At 36.7% G+C, this 25,319-nt stretch overlaps 1 protein-coding gene across 3 annotated transcripts in view; it reads right to left on the bottom strand.

The window, feature by feature from the left end:
- Positions 1-10,758: 10,758 nt before the first annotated feature.
- Positions 10,759-25,319, bottom strand: part of adad1 (adenosine deaminase domain containing 1 (testis-specific)) — a 31,614-nt gene continuing 17,053 nt past the window's right edge. For 2 of the 3 annotated variants that reach the window (XM_059006505.1, XM_034015856.3), the window contains exons 7-12: positions 21,080-21,203; positions 19,391-19,561; positions 17,158-17,390; positions 12,883-13,117; positions 12,567-12,699; positions 10,759-11,853 (exon numbers count right to left, since the gene is read on the bottom strand). In XM_059006505.1, the coding sequence (XP_058862488.1) occupies positions 11,740-11,853; positions 12,567-12,699; positions 12,883-13,117; positions 17,158-17,390; positions 19,391-19,561; positions 21,080-21,203 (1,010 nt within the window). In that variant the 3' untranslated portion in view covers positions 10,759-11,739. The remainder of the gene's footprint in view (positions 11,854-12,566; positions 12,700-12,882; positions 13,118-17,157; positions 17,391-19,390; positions 19,562-21,079; positions 21,204-25,319) is intronic. The other variant, XM_059006506.1, reaches the window with a different exon arrangement.

Genomic DNA, 25,319 nt, shown 5'->3' with positions numbered 1-25,319 from the left:
ATTGGGTAAAGTTACACTGTGTGTGAAAAGTGTTGATAAAAGTTGATGTGACTGGTAAACGGTCTAGCTGTCCAGTCTGATAGTGAGGGACCGTTTATTATTTTATTATTTATTTCTTAGCTGACGCCCTTATCCAGGGCAACTTACAATTGTTACAAGATATTACGTTATTTTTACATAGAATTACCCATTTATACAGTTGGGTTTTTACTGGAGCAATGTAGGTAAAGTACCTTGCTCAAGGGTACAGCAGCAGCATCCCCCAGCTGAGATTGAACCCACAACCCTCCGGTCAAGTCCAGAGCCCTAACCACTATTCCACACTGCTGTTTAAATTGAAGTTAGGCTCTACTTTTGAGTTAGGCTTTTGTTTTATTTATTTTTGTGTTGTAAAAATAAAAGTGCACGAAAGTGCTTCACCTTGCAATTCTTGCATATGGGTCTATTTTCTAAAGGGCAAAAGAGCCAAGTACGAAGAGGCTACGTTACTATATATATATATATATATATATATATATATATATATATATATATATATATATACAGACGTGCTCAAATTTGTTGGTACCCTTACAGCTCATTGAAATAATGCTTCATTCCTCCTCAAAAGTGATGAAATTAAAAGCTATTTTATCATGTATACTTGCATGCCTTTGGTATGTCATAGAATAAAGCAAAGAAGCTGTGAAAAGAGATGAATTATTGCTTATTCTACAAAGATATTCTAAAATGGCCTGGACACATTTGTTGGTACCCCTTAGAAAAGATAATAAATAACTGGATTATAGTGATATTTCAAACTAATTCGTTTCTTTAATTAGTATCACACATGTCTCCAATCTTGTAATCAGTCATTCAGCCTATTTAAATGGACAAAAGTAGTCACTGTGCTGTTTGGTATTATTGTGTGCACCACACTGAACATGGACCAGAGAAAGCAAAGGAGAGAGTTGTCTGAGGAGATCAGAAAGAAAATAATAGACAAGCATGGTAAAGGTAAAGGCTACAAGACCATCTCCAAGCAGCTTGATGTTCCTGTGACAACAGCTGCAAATATTATTAAGAAGTTTAAGGTCCATGGAACTGTAGCCAACCTCCCTGGGCGCGGCCGCAAGAGTCCCTGACCACATTCCGGCGCCTCCTTAAGACTCACCTCTTCAAAGAGCACCTGTAGAACTCCTCTGTTTGTATCCTGGGACACTATCACCCTTCATGTAAATGTGCTTTATTTTGCTCTTATCTGCCCCCTATTTTACTGCATTTAATCCTGTACTTCAGAATACTGTAATCTGCCAAGTGTTTAACCTGTAGTACTTTGTATTTAATCACATCCTGATGTAACTATCACTATTTAATCTTATTCTGATGTAAGTATCACTATTACCTGCTGTATTATTGAATTGTGGTTTGTCAAACTTGTACTTTACTTGATCAAAAGTTATTGTATTTCTTGCTCTTACTGTATTACTTGTATTGTAACGCTTGAAATGTTTTTGCTTACGATTGTAAGTCGTCCTGGATAAGGGCGTCTGCTAAGAAATAAATAATAATAATAATAAGAGGAAAATCAACCCCAGATTGAACAGAAGGATAGTGCGAATGGTAGAAAAAGAACCAAGGATAACTGCCAAAGAGATACAAGCTGAACTCCAAGGTGAAGGTACGTCAGTTTCTGATCGCACCATCCGTCGCTTTTTGAGCAAAAGTGGGCTCCATGGAAGAAGACCCAGGAGGACTCCACTTTTGAAAGAAAAACATAAAAAAGCCAGACTGGAATTTGCTAAAATGCATATTGACAAGCCACAATCCTTCTGGGAGAATGTCCTTTGGACAGATGAGTCAAAACTGGAGCTTTTTGGCAAGTCACATCAGCTCTATGTTCACAGACGAAAAAATGAAGCTTTCAAAGAAAAGAACACCATACCTACAGTGAAACAAGGAGGAGGCTCGGTTATGTTTTGGGGCTGCTTTGCTGCGCCTGGCACAGGGTGCCTTGAATCTGTGCAGGGCACAATGAAATCTCAAGACTATCAAGGCATTCTGGAGCGAAACGTACTGCCCAGTGTCAGAAAGCTCTGTCTCAGTCGCAGGTCATGGGTCCTCCAACAGGATAATGACCCAAAACACACAGCTAAAAGCACCCAAGAATGGATAAGAACAAAACATTGGACTATTCTGAAGTGGCCTTCTATGAGTCCTGATCTGAATTCCATCGAACATCTATGGAAAGAGCTGAAACTTGCAGTCTGGAGAAGGCACCCATCAAACCTGAGACAGCTGGAGCAGTTTGCTCAGGAAGAGTGGGCCAAACTACCTGTTAACAGTCTCATTGAGAGCTACAGAAAACGTTTGATTGCAGTGATTGCCTCTAAAGGTTGTGCAACAAAATATTAGGTTAGCGGTCCCATCATTTCTGTCCATGCCATTTCCATTTGTTTAATTATTTACAATATTATGTTGAATAAAAAATCAAAAGCAAAGTCTGATTTCTATTAAATATGGAATAAACAATGGTGGATGCCAATTACTTTTGTCAGTTTCAAGTTATTTCAGAGAAAATTGTGCATTTTTCGTTTTTTGTGGAGGGGTACCAACAAATTTGAGCACGTCTGAATATATATATATATATATATCTACCAATTACATGTGCTTCTTTCAAAACTGCAGAGATAGATGTAACAAATGGTGGTACATGACATAAGATTTATGAAATCATTTCAATAGATACTGTGGCTCAAAGGTTTTTATACCCATCCACTGCTGATCATTACTCTCCTTTTGCATTCAGTAAATGTCCAGGAAAAAACATCCAATTATACAAAACGTTTTTTTGTTTTTTTTTTGGTCATAATATTCATAAATGTACCAAAACTATTACTTCCTGTCTTTTAAAGTTAATTGTCATGCACAAATTGTTAATACCTCCTGAGCTTCTGTAATGGTTCTCTTGGTCTTGTGTGGTATTTTAACAAAAAAAATGCTACTGCAGGGTTAGTACCAGTCTGAACATGACCACAGTATTAGAAACCTAGTTGAAAAATGACATGCTGCTGGTAAATCATACAGAATACTTTTTATGCCAAAGCACTATTAAGAAATCTAAAAGCAACAGAGACTGTTCCTAATAGGAGATGAAGTGGAGCCCGAGAGCGACACACAGTGCAGCAGGTCACTGCACTGTGCAGAGGGTAAACAAGAACTGCAGACTAAGCGGAGCTCTGGAAAGAAACTGCCCCTCAGACAGCGGGCACACACGGTGTGCTGTAAGACGTGACTCTAAATCAGCCAGATAAGGGTTTATGGCATGTAGCCTCCCTGGCCAATCAAACTTTAGTGGTGACATCATGAATAGTGAATATTATTGTAAAATTCTAGAGAGAGAAACAAGAAGACACTTGTTGTATTAAATAAGAATATACCACCATCCAAGGTCTACAAAGTTTGGACAGGGCTCAATGCAGCTATTCTGTTCACCACAAACAGAAGAACAGGATTCGTGCAAGTGGGTTCACATGGTGAATACAGACCCTGAAAAGTCACAACCTCAATATGGCAGCCATGTTGGGTCAGGAGTCACCATCAAGGTCTCCAACACATTTAGCATGCACTGTTTATATAGCCTTGCAATTAGGAAATCGCAAGCTCACACGATTTTAGTGGCATCATTTTTGTTGTACGATACCCACAATAAACTTGACCTAAAGAATCATAGAACACAGCAGTGTAACAAGCATGAAGCCAGTAAATTGTTAGGTAATCCGGGGACCAAAGCAAAGGGCAGGGGAACTGCATAATATTTACAAGAAGTCGGCATATAAAATATCCAATAGGGATGCTTAAGTGTATAATGATAAAAGTAATCAGTTTGGACTGTACTTTCTCTGCTAAATCAGAACCACAATCTCTCTTAAAGGAAATTAGATCACATGTAATCTGAAGCTGCTACAAATTGAAACTAAACCTTTGTCAACAGCCATAAAACGAGTCTGAAAAACAAGCAAAGTAGTAAATTCAGTTTTATTTTTTAAACACAAACAGCACTATGTTTGCAATATAATATTCCAATACGTTTAATTGGAGTATGCTCTTATATAAGCACATACAATAGTGACAATTTAGAACTGCACACACATGATCAGTTAGATACTGTAGGTATATAGATGGATACATGGCTATCTTGAGAGATCAAGTCATCCAATAAGTGTTGATCCATTAACAGAAAATCTTACCTAAACGTGCAAGTAAAGCTCGTATGTTACTGCTGTTTCCAGTAATTCTCTTCATTTAGCCACTTCAAAGAATCATGTTCAGATCAGATTACAATCAAGATAAGCTTGCCGAGCCCATGTATGTTTGTTTTGAAAGGATCAAGGTTTACCTTAGCTTCACACTGGTTCAGGGTTTTTTGGTTTTAACAGATCTGTGAAACCTAACTACACAACAGGAAGTTATACTTTTACGCTCACAACTATAATAGAAAACATTCAACAATGACCAGCACTGTCATTTCTGTTTTGATCATATTTGTTCAAAAGCTTATTATCAGTATAAAAATCAATGTGAAAATTACCTTTAAAATTACTTTAGTTTTTGGAAAATAAATAAATAAATTACAAGCATGGTGAATTGTCAATGCAGTCCAATTTAATTATTTTATTCAAAGTTGGAAGTATCCAGTACTATACTTGGCACGATATTCAAAAAGGTTATTTGGCTACTCTGTTGCTGTGCTGCTTTTACTAAACCTAATTGACATCCACTTCAGATGTGTTCTGAACCCTGACCCTTCTACTGGCATTGCAATAGTAAAAATCTACATACACACACACACACACAAAACAGGTGGTTAATTTACCACATGTTGGTGGATAAAAAATGTGTAGGAGTAACACTCAAAACTGAATTATGTAAATTGTAAAAAGCTAAAAAATAAATTGTGGAAAAAATGTGTGAAAAATCTAAATCCTGTAAATGAAAGTTGCACAGGATCTGCATTGTAAAAAGGTGCATGCATAGGCTTACAGTATGCACATATGTAACTTGTGTAACAGCCAAGTAATTCACAGGAAATCAGCCAAGTATGTACAACCTAGTAATAACACATGACCTCTCATCAACGTCTGAATACCCTGCCCTAACAGGGCTCAAGCATGGGAGAGTCCAGAGCCAGTTACGGTGCTGTTGGGTCTCAAATCAAAGTCTAAATACCCTGCCCTAACAGGGCTCAAGCATGGGAGAGTCCAGAGCCAGTTACGGTGCTGTTGGGTCTCAAATCAAAGTCTAAATACCCTGCCCTAACAGGGCTCAAGCATGGGAGAGTCCAGAGGTAGTTACGGTGCTGTTGGGTCTCAAATCAAAGTCTAAATACCCTGCCCTAACAGGGCTCAAGCATGGGAGAGTCCAGAGGTAGTTACGGTGCTGTTGGGTCTCAAATCAAAGTCTAAATACCCTGCCCTAACAGGGCTCAAGCATGGGAGAGTCCAGAGCCAGTTACAGTGCTGTTGGGTCTCAAATCAAAGTCTAAATACCCTGCCCTAACAGGGCTCAAGCATGGGAGAGTCCAGAGGTAGTTACGGTGCTGTTGGGTCTCAAATCAAAGTCTAAATACCCTGCCCTAACAGGGCTCAAGCATGGGAGAGTCCAGAGGTAGTTACGGTGCTGTTGGGTCTCAAATCAAAGTCTAAATACCCTGCCCTAACAGGGCTCAAGCATGGGAGAGTCCAGAGGTAGTTACGGTGCTGTTGGGTCTCAAATCAAAGTCTAAATACCCTGCCCTAACAGGGCTCAAGCATGGGAGAGTCCAGAGGTAGTTACGGTGCTGTTGGGTCTCAAATCAAAGTCTAAATACCCTGCCCTAACAGGGCTCAAGCATGGGAGAGTCCAGAGGTAGTTACGGTGCTGTTGGGTCTCAAATCAAAGTCTAAATACCCTGCCCTAACAGGGCTCAAGCATGGGAGAGTCCAGAGGTAGTTACGGTGCTGTTGGGTCTCAAATCAAAGTCTAAATACCCTGCCCTAACAGGGCTCAAGCATGGGAGAGTCCAGAGGTAGTTACGGTGCTGTTGGGTCTCAAATCAAAGTCTAAATACCCTGCCCTAACAGGGCTCAAGCATGGGAGAGTCCAGAGCCAGTTACGGTGCTGTTGGGTCTCAAATCAAAGTCTAAATACCCTGCCCTAACAGGGCTCAAGCATGGGAGAGTCCAGAGGTAGTTACGGTGCTGTTGGGTCTCAAATCAAAGTCTAAATACCCTGCCCTAACAGGGCTTGAGCATGGGAGAGTCCAGAGCCAGTTACGGTGCTGCTGGGTCTCAAAATGGGAAAAAGATAAAGTGAAAACCGTAAGTTACTAGTAGTCTCTGACACAGCTTTAATTTTTTATTTATTTATTTTTTTTAAACAAGTAATAAATCAGGGTGCTATGGAAGTCCATCTTTGCATCATGTTTTACAAATGACATTCGAGCACAACTATGCTTGGCTGTAAAAAGGTGCATGTTATGGATGCTGCCTGCACATGCTTAAATGACAATGTGCCTTGACCTTTTCTATTACCCGCAAAATCGATACTTATCTAAGGAGATACTAATCAAATACAGATATGACCCCAGCAGCTGAAAATGCAATATTTACATGAATTCTGATATTAGGTGCATGTTCATTTCAATGTTACACTTGGTACCTTGCTGTCAGCTCTATAAAGTTTAATGATTTCCAATGGCTAGACTTACTGTGTGCACCATTTGTTTGGGTTCTTTGGGCAGGGTTTCTCAGTCTGGATGTCACGGAGGGTTGCCGAGCACCAAATCCTCTTCCCACATGCAATAGTGCATTCAATTTCAATAGCTCATTTAAAACGTATTGCGTGCCAAACCAAATGTTAAATGGAGAATGAAGAGCAGGAGAATGCTGACAAAACAGAATTTCACATACCAATTGGATCTAGAAAAATTTACAACAGCTGTCACTGTTTTGGGAATGACAGAACTGAGGAAAATTGCCAAAATATATTAAAAGAATACAACTGAAGAGTCTTTTTACCATACTTATGACAAAACTGTTTTAATTTGGGTGAATCCAATTTATAGAAACAGCGGTGGACTTAAATATGGCCTGTTTAGATAATTAAATCTCTTTGTGTACCAATGTTATGAATCAAACATATTACAAAAACATGTAAACCACATACAGTGGCCTATTTTAATGACTTCACTGGCAGCTTTTTTTCTTTAGATCCACAGTGGCTTGGATCAATTGAGTAGATCCCAGTACTATATGTATGTTTATGTAGGGCGTCTAAAGAAGTCTCAGAAAGAGACGATAAAACAAAAAGACTTCTATTAGCTATAACAGTATACTTTATAAAAATAAAAAAAGATGAATACACCGTACACATTCCTATAAAACATGTGTAAACTGTAGAGGGCTGCTGTGGTAAAAGGGTGTGGTAAGCTTGACTGATTTGTAATAAAAATTAACAGTTTGACCAGCTGATAGGAAACACATGTTATTATTCCCACACATTAAGGTAGATTCAAAACCACACTGCACCGCAGGACTTCGTCACGGTAGAGATGTTTCACCTGTGACCTCGTGAAAAAAAGTTCCAATAGCATCAGCGGCTGTATTTCTATGTCCATTTTCAAGAAAAGTTACCAACATTAACATCTATGTGGGGTGCAGAAGAAAAACAGTTTCCACATGGAACGCGGATTAGTGTCATTGAGTAATATATCTGCATGGATTAGAAGGTGACTAATATAAAAATACAGCAAGTATTTATTCTACTGAGATGCAGAGAACCTACTTTCCTAGGGTTTTATTCCCTTATTTTAAAAATGCAACACTTCTATAGCCATGTCCTTCAACCTAATTCAACTCCATATTACTGTAATAGTGTCAGGATTAAGATAAACTTGTAGATGTTAATTGTTCTACTTGCTATGGATATGGAAACAATATAAACAATGAAAAACATGTACAATTTTCAATAGCTTCTTTGTGCAAAGTAAAGAATGTTAGTTAATATTAAGAACTCCTTAGGACTTCATGTGATTATCAAGATTAAATTGAGCAAATTAAGTTTTAAAGCCTTTACAATAATATACGTTTGTAGTAAGTGCCTGCATAGATATTTATACTATTTCTTTAGTTAAAATCTAATACACTTTGGAAAATGTTTGTCTCATTAGAATCAGTGGGTGGATATTACCTGTGAGCTAGGAGACACACATTTGTAAAATGGAAACAAAAAAAAAAGGTTGTCATCAAATTCATATTTTCCCTTCTACATTAATAAAACAAAGATGATTCATTAAGAAGAAATGTATTTCACAAATACACTTCTCTGAACAGCCAAGATGCTATACATGCATGGAATTATTTTTTTTTTCAGTTAAATTAACTAGTTATTTGTATTAACCGATTTATAAAATGCAGGCTAAGTGTCTTATTTTCAAAGAATTAAACAAAAAAACATTGCACTGGCTAAATGTGAACATTACTGCACAGTATTTGCTTGATCATATTGTAATCCTAGAGTGCTACCTTTTGTAACAAACATTACAGAAGAACATAGAAACATGCACCAATTAAAAACAAACTAATTGAAAAAATCTGAAATTTGAAAAGAAGTTAAAAATTGACCACATCTTTAGCAACTCGTGAGCAATTAAATGTAAACCCCCCCCCCCCCCCCCCAAAAAAAAAAAACACCTACTTGATTAAGTAAATGTTTCTCTTCTGCAGCATCATACGTTTGATAAGTCTGATAAAAAGTCCTTTTAATTCACCACGAAACATGCTGCAAGACCCAAGAAATTCTACATGCAGTCCTGTGCAAAGAGCTGTATGGAACGACAATACTGGCCCAGTCATTTCCTGTGGCTACTTTGTTCATGTACAAACTGCTATTGTGGTTTGCAAACTCTTCGGTGGGCTGCATTTTAAAACAGCATTTGATCCTTTAAACCAAACCAAAAATACATGGCCTTATATTAAAACTGTGACATAAAAAAATTAAATATGTTATAATATAGGTTTGATCTTTACAGGAAATCTGCATATTTCCTGTTTATTTTGACAACAAAAACCAACCCACAACTCTTGGTTCAGAGCTGTCGATTAACTTTAGTGGGACATTTCTTTATAGCTCCACTTGCTGTTTTCTCAAGGATAATGGGGTCTATTCAACTGATTTAACCAAGGCCAAGGTCATGAAAAAAAAAAAAAACATTTAACCATGTGTGCAAGTCTTGATTGGATTTAAACAATATGTCAAAGAGTTCTATTATAATTAGGGGTATACTTAAATCGCGGTAAATGTACGTATTTTTCACGGGTATGTTGCATAATAATATTAGGATTTCGCTGACCTGTTTAAACATTCAATAAACCTAAGTAGACAGTATTTCAGAACACTATAAAGCCTAAAAATAGTGGTACTTGCTTCCTTACTAAAACATAGTGCTGTCATTTGTTAAAGGCAAAAATGCAGCATCCCCCTGCAGTTGACTTGCCCATACATTGAGACTGCAAGTTCTGCATCCACTGCATTGGTTGGAAGTTAAGGCAAAGCTTTGCCAAGTTATACAGATGTGGAAATCGATTAGAAACAGCCCCAAAACTCGGTTACACAAGGGCATCTAGCATACTGTAATAAAGGCAATGTGTGCAGCACATTCGTTGTCATGTTATTTGTCCCATCCAATAATTTATTTTATTAGTACAGAGTCAAAACAAAGGAAACGTGGCTATTCGGGTCTAAAATTCAAACTGCGAAAATGTAAATCAGCAGGTTGAAGCGAGGTGGCTGTGCTGGATCGTTTTAGTACTGATTTAACTTGCAGACAGGAATACTTCTTGTCTGCGCTGACTTTCCAGTTTGGTTTCTGAAAGCTGTTTATTTTACTTTCTGTTCAGCAGCCTCTGTAGTAGTCTTTTGTTTAATGTGTGATTCTGAAGCTATAGCGATCGATAGTATTTTCTCCAGACACATTAAGATATGCAAAACAATTACCTCAGTCTGCATGTACAGTTTATTTGGAAAATATCTTGAAACGATCATCAGCCGAAATATATTTTGTTTTTTTTGTCATCCATTTCTACTATTTTACCTCCAATGCTGAAAACTAGATTTTAGCAACCTAAATCAAAACAATGCAGCACCAACTTTGTCCCACCCCCTACTGCACAGTACAGATCACATAAAAGCAGTAAAGACACACTGATAGGCTGATTAAAACATTGTCATTTGAATAGTAAACAAGAACATTAACCGTTTTGGAGAATTGTTTTGTGTAAATGGTATTTGTGGACGTTTTTTGTTTGTTTGTTTTTTGCTTAAGTGCAATGCACACGGGACGATGAAGGAATAAAAAAGGGCTATCTACAGAAGCAAGACACGTAGTTGGCCCCTAAGCGATGAAATTTACCTTTACCCCTCAATTTCACGATTTCCGCGAAATCGCGATTTAGGTAGACCCCTAATTATAATGATTTAAACAGTATTTAGCTACGCCACCACACACATCAACCAAATAGACCACATTGACTGTAAAGACAAGGAACTACAATTAGAAAAAGCAGAAATACATGCTTACAGAGTGAACAAGGTAAACAAAAATAAAGATAGCATATTTGGTACAGTCTCAAAGTACATTAGTCACTGTATCCATCTTTTTTTTTTATCAGCTGTGTTGTGAATCAAATATGCCATCTGGGATAATTGTGAAGAAAAAAATGGAGCCCAATCTACCAGTATTTATTTATTTGTTTTAATATGGGGTGTAACTTTAAACTGAAAACAATTACACATTTTACATTAACTGGGTAACATATTCTGAAACTAAACTGACAATCTGTTAAATGAAAATGGTTTAGGGTTAAACTTTTACCATCCCTTGTAGGCAAATTCTCCATCCAATTCCAACAGTCCTTCAAGAGGAGTACACCTACATCGATGTCTGTGTTACTCTTAATGACTATGCTAATGCTATGAAAACCACAACCTATATTTAGAAAGCATTTCCCAGCATCTGGTTTGATGCACTGCAGAAAATGCAATGCTATCTTTGAAAGCTTGAGTTGTATCAGTATTAATACCACAGATACATTTGCCAAAATAGTGTACTCTAAACAACTGATATTAAAGGGTCCTACACAGTAAACTTTGATACCTAGTGATACTGTATGTGGAACAGCAGACTGACTTTGAAGATTCTTCAATTGTCCCTGAAAATAATGTAATATGTTCCAAAGAATTATTCTGTATTCCAGAATACTATGTAAACCAGTTCAAACTAAGACATGAAAAACAAAAAAATACTTATTTGAAACACCCAAACCAGGTCACTTTTTTCTTTCAAAAACCACATTAGTTTGTTTTCCCAAAACTTATGAACAAGAGAAGAAAATAAAGTATGAAAGTCATTTGAAGTCATTATCCAAGTAATTTTAACATTTTCTTTTTTCTTTCTTCTTTCTAGCAATCACAAATGTCTTATAATATACACAAATAGAGAATGAAGTATGAACAAACTGGTCTAAGATTGAAAAATACAAGTCCTGACTTTATTTACCTGCTTGCCAAATAATCTATGAAATGGTTTTGTATTAGTGTTACAACATGTCAACCAATTTTTGCATTAATGTACTGGGCATTACTGTAACTGCTTGTATTTGACTCTTCAATGCACAAATCTTTATTTTTCCTTCAAACCTTGACTTCTACGTTCATGTGCAATCACATACTAAAGTGTTCACAGACAGGAGATTTCACAATCCAAGTACCAAAACCATGCTGCATTACATAGGACCTCAGCACATTTTTGGCTTCTTGGTAAGGTTTCGCCATCATCTAAAACAAACAATCAAATAGTCGTATTAGGAAAATACCCCTGCAATTATACACAATGTTCATATTGAAGGGCTGGCAAATCGCGAGCCCTGCAACCAGTCCTGGGTTTCTGAACTTCCTTTGTATAGGTATATTATTAAAATGCCAAGAGTTTGACCAATCAGGCCCCTGGTAAATGTGCTCTCAACTGATCGCACTAGCCAGCATGAATAAGGCCATACTTGTGTCTGAGGTTTAGTAATAGGACCCTGTTTAGTAATATATATTGTACATTATCGATAATACCTGTGTCGATGAGTGGCTTTTTACTCATGCTTTAATATGCACAACTTTGTACATCCATAAATGGTTTGGAGCACTGTACTTCCATTTCATTCACTTACGCAAAAATTAATTGTCTTTATTTTAACAAAAATTATGCTTAATTTATTATAACTACACCACATGAATGAATATGTCTGTCAGGGCAATATGTTTAAAGAACTGTTGTGGCCACATTACAGCAAGTACATATCCCCCTGCCTTCATTGTAAGAAATACAATAACGCGATTTAAAAAAATAAAAAAAGTAAAATGCAGTTATTATTTATTATTATTATTATTATTAATTTCTTAGCAGACGCCCTTATCCAGGGCGACTTACAATTGTTACAAGATATCACATTATTTTTACATACAATTACATTATTTTTTACACATTATGGCCCAGTTACCTTTGCTTCATGATAAGTAACAGCTTCAAGAAGTTCTTGTCTGTTTGCTTCTTTGGCAACCAAATTGAAACGACTAAGCATTGCAGCTTTGCAGAGGCGGCTTGCCATTGCTGTACCAGTTTTGAATGGGGAACTGAAGCGGAAGAAAAGGCATGGCAACATTTTCCACAGCAACAGGTATAACATGGTTTAGCAGTAAAACTTTTTGTTATTTGTAAGCAGGCATGATGCTAAAAATGCAGCAGAAACTCACTTTACAATTTGATGATTATACAAAGAGGTATTGTAGAAGTGGTTCAAAACAAAAAATGCTTACCTCTCAACTGTTTTTCCAGTCAAACCATCAACGATTTCCAAGGAAATGTCTCCCTGGCTCCAGTTCATACTGAGTGTTTTTTGTGCCAGACTCATTTCTATGGGGTGGGCTGAGGACACCAGATTAATATGAGGTCTGTAGACACAATAGTACATTGGCAACCTAGAAGTAATCCCATCGACTCGCTGTTTTACAGCTATCTCTATTCCCCTTACATCACTGCAGTTAGCATCCCCTACAAAAAACACAAACAAGAAAAAACTCAAGGGGCCCATCGTTATGGGATTCGTATTACTATATTCATATATATATTCATATATATATATATATATATATATATACACACACACACACAGTGCCTATAAAAAGTCTACACCCCCTTTCAAAATGTTCACCGTTTGTTGCCTTATAGCCTAGAATTAAAATGCATTAAAATAGTGTTTGTTTGTTTTTTCATTTATCTACACATCCTACCCCACAACTTCCAAGTGAAAAAAATATTCTAGAAATTTGTAGAAAATTAATTAAAAATAAAAACTGAAATAGCTTGGTTGGATAAGTGTCCACCCCCTTGTAATAGCAATCCTAAATTACCTCAGGTGTAATCAATCGCCTTCAAAATCACACACCAAGTTAAGTGGCCTCCACCGGTGTTAAATTGTAGTGATTCACATGATTTCAGGATAAATTCAGCAGTTCCTGTAGATTTCCTCTGCTGGCCTTGAATATCCCTCGGAGCACGGTGAAGACGATTATTAAGAAGTGGAAGGTGTATGGCATTACCAAGACTCTGCCTAGATCAGGCCATCCCTCCAAACTGGATGATCAAAGGAGACTGATCAGAGAGACTACCAAGAGGTCAATGGAAACCTTGGAAGAGCAACAGACTTTTATGGCCAAGACTGGTCAAAGTGTGCATGCGACAACAATATCCTAAGCACTCCACAAATCTGGCCTGTATTTTACTCAAGAAAGACCACCTTGAATCCCATTTAAAGTATGCAAAAAACACTCAGGAGATTATGTAGCCATGTGGCAAAAAGTTTTGTGGTCTGACGAAACTAAAACTGAACTTTTTAGCCTAAATTCAAAGTGCTATGTTTGGCACAAAACCAACACAGCGCATCACCCAAAGAACACCATCCCTACTGTGAAGCATGGTGGTGGCAGCATCATGCTTCATCGGCAGAGACTGGGACACTTGTCAGGATAGAAGGGAAAATGAATGGAGCAAAGTACAGAAAAGTCCTTGAGGAAAACCTGCTGCCCTCTGCAAGAAAGCTGAAACTGGGACGGAAGTTCACCTTTCAGCATGACAACGACCCAAAGCAAACAGACAAATCTACACTGGAGTGGCTAAGGAACAAAAAGGTAAATGTCCTTCAGTGGCCCAGTCAGAGCCCCGACCTAAATCCAATCGAAAATGTGAGGCATTACTTGAAGATTGCTGTCCATCAATGCTCCCCAAGGAACTTGACAGAGCTTTAACAGTTTTGTAAAGAAGAATGGTCAAATATTGCCAAATCTAGGTGTGCAAAGTTGGTAGAGACCTATCCCAACAGACTGACAGCTGTAATTGCTGCCAAAGGTGCTTCCACCAAGTATTAACTCAGGGGGGTGGAGACTTATCCAATTATGATCTTTCAGTTTTGTATTTTTAATATATAAATCTTTTTCTCAATACAAACTTTTTTCCCCTTAACAGTGTGGAGTATGGTGTGTAGATAAGTGGAAAAAATCCTCATTTAAATGAATGAAACTCTGAGGCACTGACACAACAAAATGTGAAAAAAGTTCAAGGGGGCGTAGACTTTCTATAGGCACTGTATTTCAATCAATCGTTTATATAAACAAATATGTACGACTAACTGGAAACAGAATCTCATTTAATGTGGTAACCTGAGAGAGAGAGAAAAAAGGGAGCTCATTTGACATGATTGTCATTTAGTCAGTCCCTCCACGATTCCGCAATCGCCAAATAAAAATCACGGAATTTGCTCTCCCGCGGAATTTTCCATTTTTTGCAAAAACAAACTCAAACATTTGCTCGCTACTATCACTGTACATGTCACTGGAGCACATACACGCTATTTGTACAGTGAGAAGTCTGGCAGGATTTCAGTGCAAGCCATCGGTGAACTCCAGAAACATATCTAAATTAGCACTGAATATAACGGCAAAAGATAGGGCACAAATACAAAATGCAAGTCCAGTATTTCCAATAACTCATCGTCATAGCTTCTGTTAAAACGGCAGAAGACCGTGACAACGACCATGGATAGACAAAAAGTGGCTACTGAAGAACGAGATAAGGTAAGATTACTATTATTATTATTTTACAAAAGGATTTCACAGTTTAGTTGCAAGTTCAAAGCGAAGCGTTGTTCGTTACTCCTATGTGAAAGGTCAGAGAAAAACAACTGGGACCTTGCTTGTACTCTATGTTGCAGGTCCTGAAAAAATGTCATTCTAATTATATTTGGAAATGCGCACATTTTTTGTATATGATGTAGTAACATGAATGCTCAAAAAACAAAGGGGACGGCGAACTATATTAAATATTATCCAATTACTTGGGATGACTTAACATTTTCGTGAAAATCCTCGGCAGCACTTTAACATTGTAGCTTTGGTCAAAGAAACAAAAATGCTAGTTTATCAGCCAATCAGTGTCACCTGTCACTGTTTCCAAGCGCTTGGCACAGCTTCCAAACTATTTCTATGTGCTGTCTTGATGTGGATACGTTTTAAAATTACAACATTCTGGTGAACAACACGTTTCTAAAACTACCGTTACATTTGTACAAAAATGCTCCAAGCCTAGTTCACATTTGTAAAACAGTGCATTTGTAAAATGTACCAATGCTAATTTGAATCCCACTGCACTACAACTACAATCTTACTCTGCTAGGCAAATATTATTATTACTAATGTGATTAAATATAGTCATATGTTTTGGCCATAACTATTTTATTTTTCAAGAATGCTTATGTTTTATGTACATTTTAAAAAAATGGCGCCCAATAGTCACTGCTATAGAACTCTCTTTGCTTTATTGTATGTGTTTTTTTTTCCTTTCCATAAAATATGTTATGTTTTTTTTTCAGATTTCAGTAATGTGATTTAATAAAAAAAAATTAATTTAACTAACTGTGACTTACTTTTTCTTATTTATACTCATTAACACAATTTTAGAAAATTTTACCATGGATTTCCGTGGGGACTATTTAGTTCTTCATCTACTATCAAACTTTCTTTTTTTGGAGTAAAGAAAAGCAAAGTCTTCACTAAAAAGAGTGCATTTTACTGTTATACAGCTTGCATTTACGCTGTGCGTTTTTCAACATCCCATTTTCTTGACGTCAGGCCTATTGTACATTTCCAATATTCATTTCCAAATACCTGTGCTAACAGTATATAGTATTATACAACAAAAGGAGGTGTTTGCAAATAACACAAACATGTGTATTTACATGGATTCGATGGCTGGGGGCCCTCTTTAATAATAGACATGTTAGATGTTACAGTTTGAACTGGCAGAACAGCAAAAGATGACATATAGTATAAGTAGGGCCTCTTTTGGTTTTTATTAATTTCATTTTTCGGTGCTTATTTTTAGCTATTTGTTTTATGTAAAATCAGGCTTTTGCTTTTTATATACTGTATGAAATTATTGTTTTTGGTTACTTTCCAAAATGTTTGGGTGTTTTTTTTCTATCAAAATATGTATAGTAACTCGACAGTACTTGCACTTCCACAACTAAATCCTTATGGTCACAGGCACATTCTTCTGGGGTTTTTGTGTGGAGGCTTTTTTTTTTTTTTTTTTACATTGCCACAATTTACAATTCTGTTTTAAATCCTCTGTATCTTAACTGCAATACAGCTTTAAATCCCACGAACAAGCCTCCATTCCTAATTGTAATCTCGTTTTAAATCTCGCAATTTTCTGCCACTCACTAGTTAGGGTAGGTTTAAAGTATTCAGAAAGAATCAATGATAGATGCAAGTCAGGAAGGAGGGACACTGCCCAGCTGCACTGGGAAAAGTAGTTTATTTCTGTAAATGGGAAAGGAGTAAAGTCAGCGTGAACTGAGTAACCATTTCCATTTTTTTCAGTGTTTATTGGCTATATACCAATTTCTTTTTGTATTGGGGATGTTTTATCATTTAATCGGTTATGACACACAATACACAACATATTAACTTAGTTATGCACTACTTTGGGTAAACAGAACACATAGGTGCAACTGTTGACATGCTACTACTACTTACCCATTAAAATACTGCTAATGTAAATGGGCTCTATGTAATGGCTTAAGAGGGCTCCTTGGAAGCCAAGCACTTCCCACTGCATAAGTTTGTCACTGGCCGACATGCTCACTACTTTGGAGGCGACCTGGTCAAACTGGCATGAGAACGTAGAGAAGACCTTGCCATCAATAGTCACATGAAGCCCCATCTGGTGGCTCACCTCGTATGCAGAAATGGAGTGTGGGTTTAGGCGCCTGAAAGATAAAATAATTAATAATCATTCAACTTAGCATAATCTAAATCTGTGCAACAAAATGCAACAAAGTTTTGATTGGTCTATTTTATTTTCCCAAAACACCATTCAGTTCACGTTGTATTGTTGTATTGCTGTATTGTATACTGAGCATCAAAAGAAACGTATCACTTATATTTGAGCATCAAAAGAAACTTATCACTTTATTTGGATATAATTCACTAGATGTGATCGAAAAATGACAAACTCTGTTTTAGTGCAGGTGCAGTGACTTTTTATTGTGCTGATTAACAATTGACATCACGAAGATGCTGCAAAATGATCTGTCGATCTTGGTCAAGTCTTGTGACTCTTGGTCTCCCAGTTCGTGGCCTGTCATTGACAATGTGTGTCTGGTTATACCGTCTCACCAGATTTGAAATTGCTGGCTGCGCGCACCCAAGACGACGAGCCACAGTACACTGCCCTAGTCCAGCCTCCAACATGCCGATTGCACGAAGGCGCTGCTCACTTGACAGACGTGGCATATTGTTTTTTTTCTGTGATTTTCTTTATTGATTTTATTCAAGCTTGCAATTCAACAGCTGAAATCACTCCATATCCAGTGTCCAATCAACTGTCTCACTAATTAGGTGATTAAGTGCATATGCTTCAGTCACAGTCATTCAAGCATGTCATGGTCAAGGATGAATGATCGAGTGATTAAAAAGAAACCAAAAACATTTCATCAACATCCATCATTTATATACCTTATTTTTTTGGAAAATAAATGTGTTATAATAGTGATAAGTTTATTTTGATGCTCGGTATATATTCATAATTATGCCACGATCGAGAAAAAAATTAAAGCATGATTCTCTGTATCACATGAAAAATCATGGCACAATAAATAAATAAATAAATAAAAATAAAATAAAATAAAATAAATAAATAAATAAATAAAATAAAAACATAACTGCTTTCATCTGTTTCATCACAGCATGACAATTTACAGTGAACTGCTAGGCTGTCCAATTATGAAACTCCCTCAATTATAACAGTCAGTGAACAAAACAGCATTAACCATTCGCTTAACATGTTTCTCTGCTTCCAGCATGTTACATTTCTCTGTACATCTTTCCATTTCTTTCTGCCTGTCTGTCCCATAATTCGATGCACAACAATCTAACATACACAACAATATTAAGGGAATCCTGTATTGATCTGTCCCTTTTTTGACCATACAGGTAATTTAAAAAATAATGAATATAAAGTTACGAAGGACTTCTCAGTTGTGGTATAAAAAGGTTACGTACAGAGAATTATCCCAGTCATCATCCAGAGTCTTAACAATTCTCAGTACACAATGAAGATTCAGTACATAACCTTTATTTGTGTTTCTATTAGAGGTGTGCAGAAACTCGTTTCTGGGAATTGTCTTAGTATTTTAAAAAATTGGCAGGTATTCAATAAATAAATCCATTCATGAATGTGTCGATTTCAAAACAAGAAAAGCTGAATGGATTTACTGAATATCTGCCGATAAATAATTAAGACAATTCACAGTAAGGGTAACTAGTTTCTACACACACCTAGTTTTTATTTCAGTCCTTTTATTTGTTTTTGTTAAGCTTTAATTTAGTTATTCCATGGTTAGAATGAAGCAACAGTAGTAAAAGTTAAAATTAAAAAGCAACAACTTGTTAGTGTTAAAAAAAAAAAAAAATCATTATTTAATAAGTAGGCTGCTGTGGTGTGCTTGAATAAATCTGCGTATCTGTCTTATCTGTTTCAAAATGTGTGATGTTGGTCATATTCTGCATTGATTCTGGTGATTGCTGGCCAGTGTAGAAATGCAGTAAACTGGAGGGATTTTTGCAGACCCAGACTGGAAGCCTATCCCTGGCACAGTGACAGAAAACCTTACAGGACTGCTGTTAGAGAAAGGACATTCTGACTGACATTAACATGATACTTCCTAGGACTCTACTACAGGTGGCAAAAGCCACGTGCAATACTCACAACTGTGGCTGAATCTGAGCAGCTCCTTTTGGCAGTTGATTCATGTACAAATGAATTGTAATGTTTGTTTTCAGAATGAGCAGTTTTGTTGTCTGGTCTGGTACAAATATGGACTTTTCTACCATTGTAGGGTTTTTACTGTAAAACAGTAAAAGTTGCCTGTAGAGAAACCTATGAATAAATAAAAAAAAAACATACGACATACTATATAAATTTAAGCTAGTAAACAATGTGTAAACATAAATACTACCAGTATACCTCTTCACTCATTGTAATCTATGTTTCATTAGCTTTTGCCTTTTGAAACCAACCTGTTGTGCTTCCTGCAACTGCCATTTGCTATGTTCTTATCAGGTACTAATGCCTTTAGAAGCGGTCATGAGGCCATCCCATTGCACCAAACAGATACACGGAAACCATCAAGGAAAATGGTGTGTGTCGATGTATGTATATCTGCCACGGTAACTGAGGTAATCAATTTTAAATTGCATTCCTTTGATCAGCATCTCTAGCAGACACTAAGTGAAAAACTTGCCTAAAGGTATATATTGATGGAAATTAAAATTCATTTGCTATATTTTCAACAAAAAAGTTCAACGATTATAACTGGAGCCTCATATTTGTAAACATGGAAAATACTATCATTGTTATAGTCAGTACTTGAAACAATATGGCAGGGTACATTGTCACAAAAGGGTTAACTTTTCTTGCACGATACCGAAAACAGACCAAGATAATCACAGAACACACTTGTACACATGGCTAAATGTAAAAGTTGAAGTTAAGTACAATTGACTGCTCTACTGCTCCTATTATGCACCAGACTTGCCTGACCTATGCCCCACGTTACTGGATCCTCAGCTAATGCACTATCCCTGCACTATTACACTACTATGTCATTACAGATATAACTTGTTGTAATCTTAAGTTGTTGCATCCTAGTTCATACTGTATTTTAGTAGTATTATTTGCACTTACTGTAAACTACACCATACTTAAATATTAAACTTGCATTGCAAACATTTTTTTCTTGAAACATTTCTCCATATGCAGGTTGGAACAATTGAATTAATCCAAATGTATGTTTAAAACAACTGTTTAATTAACTCCATGCTTTGTGAATAGGGCACAATGTTTTCAATCATTTACATTTGATAGTACAACACAGTACCTAAAATACCAGAACAATTTTATTTCTAGCAGCACAGATTTGTCAAGCTGTATCTAGCACAAGCTTGATGGTGCAAATATTCCTTAAACAATGTTTTATGTAAAAACACACAAGGTCATGTCACCTTATTACACAGATAACTTTCAAAGAATCAGATTGTTTGGGGAGGGGTAATAAATAATTTGAAAATGTTTTATTTTTTCTTCATCTTCTAATATAAAATGTTTTGGTCCTACTTACATACCAATGACTTATGTCCCTCCCCCATCTCCAGTTTGTGGTTGATGACCAATTTTCATTATTAGTGTTCTCACTGTAAAGCTGTTGAAACTTTTCTGTATAGTACATATAATACTCCATGAACGACCACAGGGCATGACCTATATATTTTACAGCGATTTAAAGACATAGTAGTAAAAGTGGTCAAAATGTACTCTTATCATAATAATAAGGTTAATGAATATGAACATAGAGTACTTGCAACCTTTAGCAAACAGTTGTGGTTAAACTATACACACCGTAGCAGGGAGCGTCTTGCAGAAACAACAGCATGCGAGTCATGCAGGGTCCTGCCATTAGCAGAAACACTCTCACTCGTGTTAAAGTCCCCCGTTCCTATAGCCACAACTTCACATTCTGTTGCTGGATAAAAATAAAACATTTTCTTTTTACACACATACATACATACACACACATACAGTGGCTCTCAAAAGTATTCACCGCCCTTTTCTGTTTTATATTTGTAATTCATTTAGAACATTTTGTAGATTTAATTTTTTACTTTGACATTATGGACTTTTTTTGTGTTGATCAGTGGCAAAAACCCATAATTCAATCCATTTTGATTCCATGTTGTAACACAATAAAATGTGGAAAAGTCCAAGGTGGGTGAATACTTTTGAGAGCCACTGTACATATATATATATACATAAAATGGCATCTTCTGACTTTGGTGATTTCAAAATGTCATATCTCGGGCTACGTTTCAGATATATCAATAAGTTTGGTATTATTTTAAAGCTTATTATATGCCCAATTCATTGCCACAATAAAACAGTTTTTGACATGTTTGACCAAGTGACTGATTTCGCTGTCCTGGGTCACATTATATATATGTGTGTGTGTGTGTGTGTGTGTGTGTGTGTGTGTGTACAAATTTAACAGTTAAACATGCACAAAAAACACCTGTTCCTTAGTTTGTTTTCAAAGGAAACAGTATAAACCACATTAAATAGCCCCACTTCTTGAACATAAACCTTTAGGCAAATTATACAACCCCTGCAATTTTACAAGACCACCTAAAAGTTTGGGGTTACAAAAAAAAAAAAAAAAAAGGTTGTGGGTTTGATGTTAGAAACCAAGTGTGAAAACAGTACTACACATCTCAGTCAAACAAAATTAAAATTATTACTGAATAAATTTAATTTAAAAATAAAATATCCAGAAATGTGAGATTTTGTGAACAGAAACGTTGTTAAAAACAATGTCAGACTGAAATGGTTCATTTTGACATGACACCAGAATACAAGTGTGTTCCAACTACATAGACCCTATGCCAAAGCATGTGGTCTGTATCATTGATATAGGCAGAATTCAAAGCTAGCGAAGGTGAAAGGGACAACACTGGTAATGGAACTAATGTAAGAAAATCAAAGAATACAGCTGTGTACAAAATATTAAGACAAAGCAACTGTGCAGCACAATTTCCACAGAATACATTAAACCTGGAGATTTCAAATTTTCTTCACAGAATTTAACAATTTAAACATTGTACGGAAGCGTCCTAGTGCCAATGAAAAAAAAAAAATAAAAAAAAAAAATCCCTAGCTAGGAGAAAAAAAGTCCTACGTAGGAGATAAAGTCCTACGTAGGACTTTTTTTCTCCTAGCTGTGAGAAAAAAAAAGTCACAGCTAGGAGATAAAAGTCCTACGTAGGAGGCATGGGGTAAAAGCCAGAACGAGCCAGAACGGTACTTTAATGAATTCAGTTGCTTTAAAAAACAGCATAGAAAGACATGAGGAGAATATTTTAACAATCAGAACCGATTAGTAACGCGCTGTCATTAACCCGTTCCGGGGCAGAACCCTCTTTTTATCACCAAAAACCTCCCGGAACACGGGGTTCCGAAGCTTCAAAGACGACGAAAATTATACACACAATACAACTAAGTGAGGACCTCATAACACTATTGAGAAAACCCACCGAACCGACCTTTAACTGCCCATTCCGGGTAATAAAACAGTGTATTTATTTTGTTTGTATATGATTCTCTCTCTCTCTCTCTCTCTCTCTCTCTCTCTCTCTCTCTCTCTCCCTCTCCCTCTCTCTGATTAATCTGATTAAGTTAAAGATTTGAGGTTGTTAGCACCAGGTTCTTTCATTTGGGCCAGAGGATAAGGTCTTGACCAAGTACAACACAAACACACAATAAAAATGCCAGGGATGTAAAATAGTCAAATTTATTTAAAACACAATTTCGTTTCAATTCTCATATTGCACAAACTAGTGCTATCTGTTAGTTACAGCATTTCAGCCAAATACTTCAATTCGATACATTGTTTCAAGGGTTCAGTCGTGCTTTCTCAGGCATTACACTGTTACATAGTTTAATATAGCAGCAAGTCATTTAGAGCAAGAATACATTGTTTCATTTATCTCTCGTATTCAGACAGTAGGTTCTCAAATTAAACACAAACATGTTAGTTTGTTTATTCTGTTTATTTTATTTATTTATTTATGCATATGACACGCAATGTAAAAACGAATTAATTTTTTTGAAGAAAATGGAAAATGCATCAAGGTTTCTGTATTTGAAGTCACCCTGCATAATATTAAAATCTAAACTGTTTTGCTTTGTTTGCTCGTTTTTCCTTACATGTTGTAAACTACCTAATTGTAATATAGTGTGTTTGCTTGCCTTTGCACTGAATTGCATTGTATCCATTTTGTATCAAATATAGCCTATGTACATATATGAATATGTTAAATACATTTAAATACTTTTTTTATCATTGTAAGTAAGAACAAAAATATTGTGCAAAAAATAAATGTTGTTTTACTGTTGCAGCTATATATACGTGTTATTTTTATTTTTTAATCACATATAACTGTTACAGTTAGGAGCTACCGTGGGCAGCAGTGTGGAGTAGTGGTTAGGGCTCTGGACTCTTGACTAGAGGGTCGTGGGTTCAATCCCTGGTAAGGGACACTGCTGCTGTACCCTTGAGCAAGGTACTTACCTAGATTGCTCCGGTAAAAACCCAACTGTATAAATGGGTAACTGTATGTAAAATATAAAATAATAAAATTGTAAGTCGCCCTGGATAAGGGTGTCTACTAAGAAATAAATAATAATAATAATAATAATACCAGCAATTCTAAACAATTCGAGAGAGAGAGAGAGCGAGAGAGAGAGAAGATCATATACAAACAAAATAAATACACTGTTTTATTACCCGGAATGGGCAGTTAAAGGTCGGTTCGGTGGGTTTTCTCAATAGTGTTATGAGGTCCTCACTTAGTTGTATTGTGTGTATAATTTTCGTCGTCTTCGAAGCTTCGGAACCCCGTGTTCCGGGAGGTTTTTGGTGATAAAAAGAGGGTTCTGGCCCGGAACGGGTTAAGGCAAGCGCGTTACTAATCGGTTCTGATTGTTAAAATATTCTCCTCACGTGTGTGTAACTTTCTATGCTGTTTTTTAAAGCAACTGAATTCATTAAAGTACTGTTATGGGCCGTTCCGACTCGTTCCGGCTTTTACCCCATCCTTCCTACGTAGGACTTTTATCTCCTAGCTATGACTTTTTTTTTCTCATAGCTAAGAGATAAAAAGTCCTACGTAGGACTTTTTATCTCCTACGTAGGACTTTTTATCTCCTAGCTAGGAGAAAAAAAGTCCTACGTAGGACTTTTTATCTCCTACATAGGACTTTTTTTCTCCTAGCTAGGAGATTTCTTTTTTTTCATTGGCACTAGGACGCTTCCGTAACATTGCCTTTTTTATGTTCAAGATAAGTCCAAATGCATTAAACCATCAATTACAGTGACGTGAAAAAGTATTTGCCCCGTCTGATTTTCTACATTTTTGCACATTTTTCACATTGTATTTGGTCAGATTTTTTTGTGGGTTGTAGTATTATATAGAGGGAGTTTGAGAGAAAAAACACCAAAGTTTGGTGCTACTTTCATTTGTTTGGCGTGCAAGGTAATCAAACATGCAATCTTCAGGTGTGAAAAAGTTACTGCCCACCCTAGTTAACTCAACCCAATTAAAGGGATAATTAGGGTCAGCTGTTTGAGTACTTTAGTTAACAACCAGGCCTGATTTGGGCCAGTCCTGCCCAATATAAATCTGACTAACTTTGGCCCTTACCACCAGTGATGTTGTCAGCACACAGGTTCTAGAGGCACATCATGCCACGAACAAAAGAAATTCCTGAAGACCTCCGAAAAAAATTGTTGATGCCTATCAGTCTGGCAAGGGTTACAAAGCCATTTCTAAGGCTCTGGGGCTCCACCGAACCACAGTCAGGGCCATATTGTCCAAATGGAGAAAGTTTGGGACAGTAGTGAATCTTTCCAGGAGTGGCCGTCCTGCCAAAATCTCTCCAAGAGCAAGGCGTAAAATCGTCCAGGAAGTCACAAAGAACCCAAAACAACATCCAGGGATCTGCAGGCCTCTCTCACCTCGGCTAAGGTCAGTGTTCATGACTCCACCATCAGAAAGACATTGGGCAAAAATGGGATTCATGGCAGTGT

Source organism: Acipenser ruthenus, chromosome 2 (assembly GCF_902713425.1).
Source record: "Acipenser ruthenus chromosome 2, fAciRut3.2 maternal haplotype, whole genome shotgun sequence".
Lineage (NCBI taxonomy): Eukaryota > Metazoa > Chordata > Actinopteri > Acipenseriformes > Acipenseridae > Acipenser > Acipenser ruthenus.
This window is presented reverse-complemented; position numbering and strand designations above follow the sequence as displayed.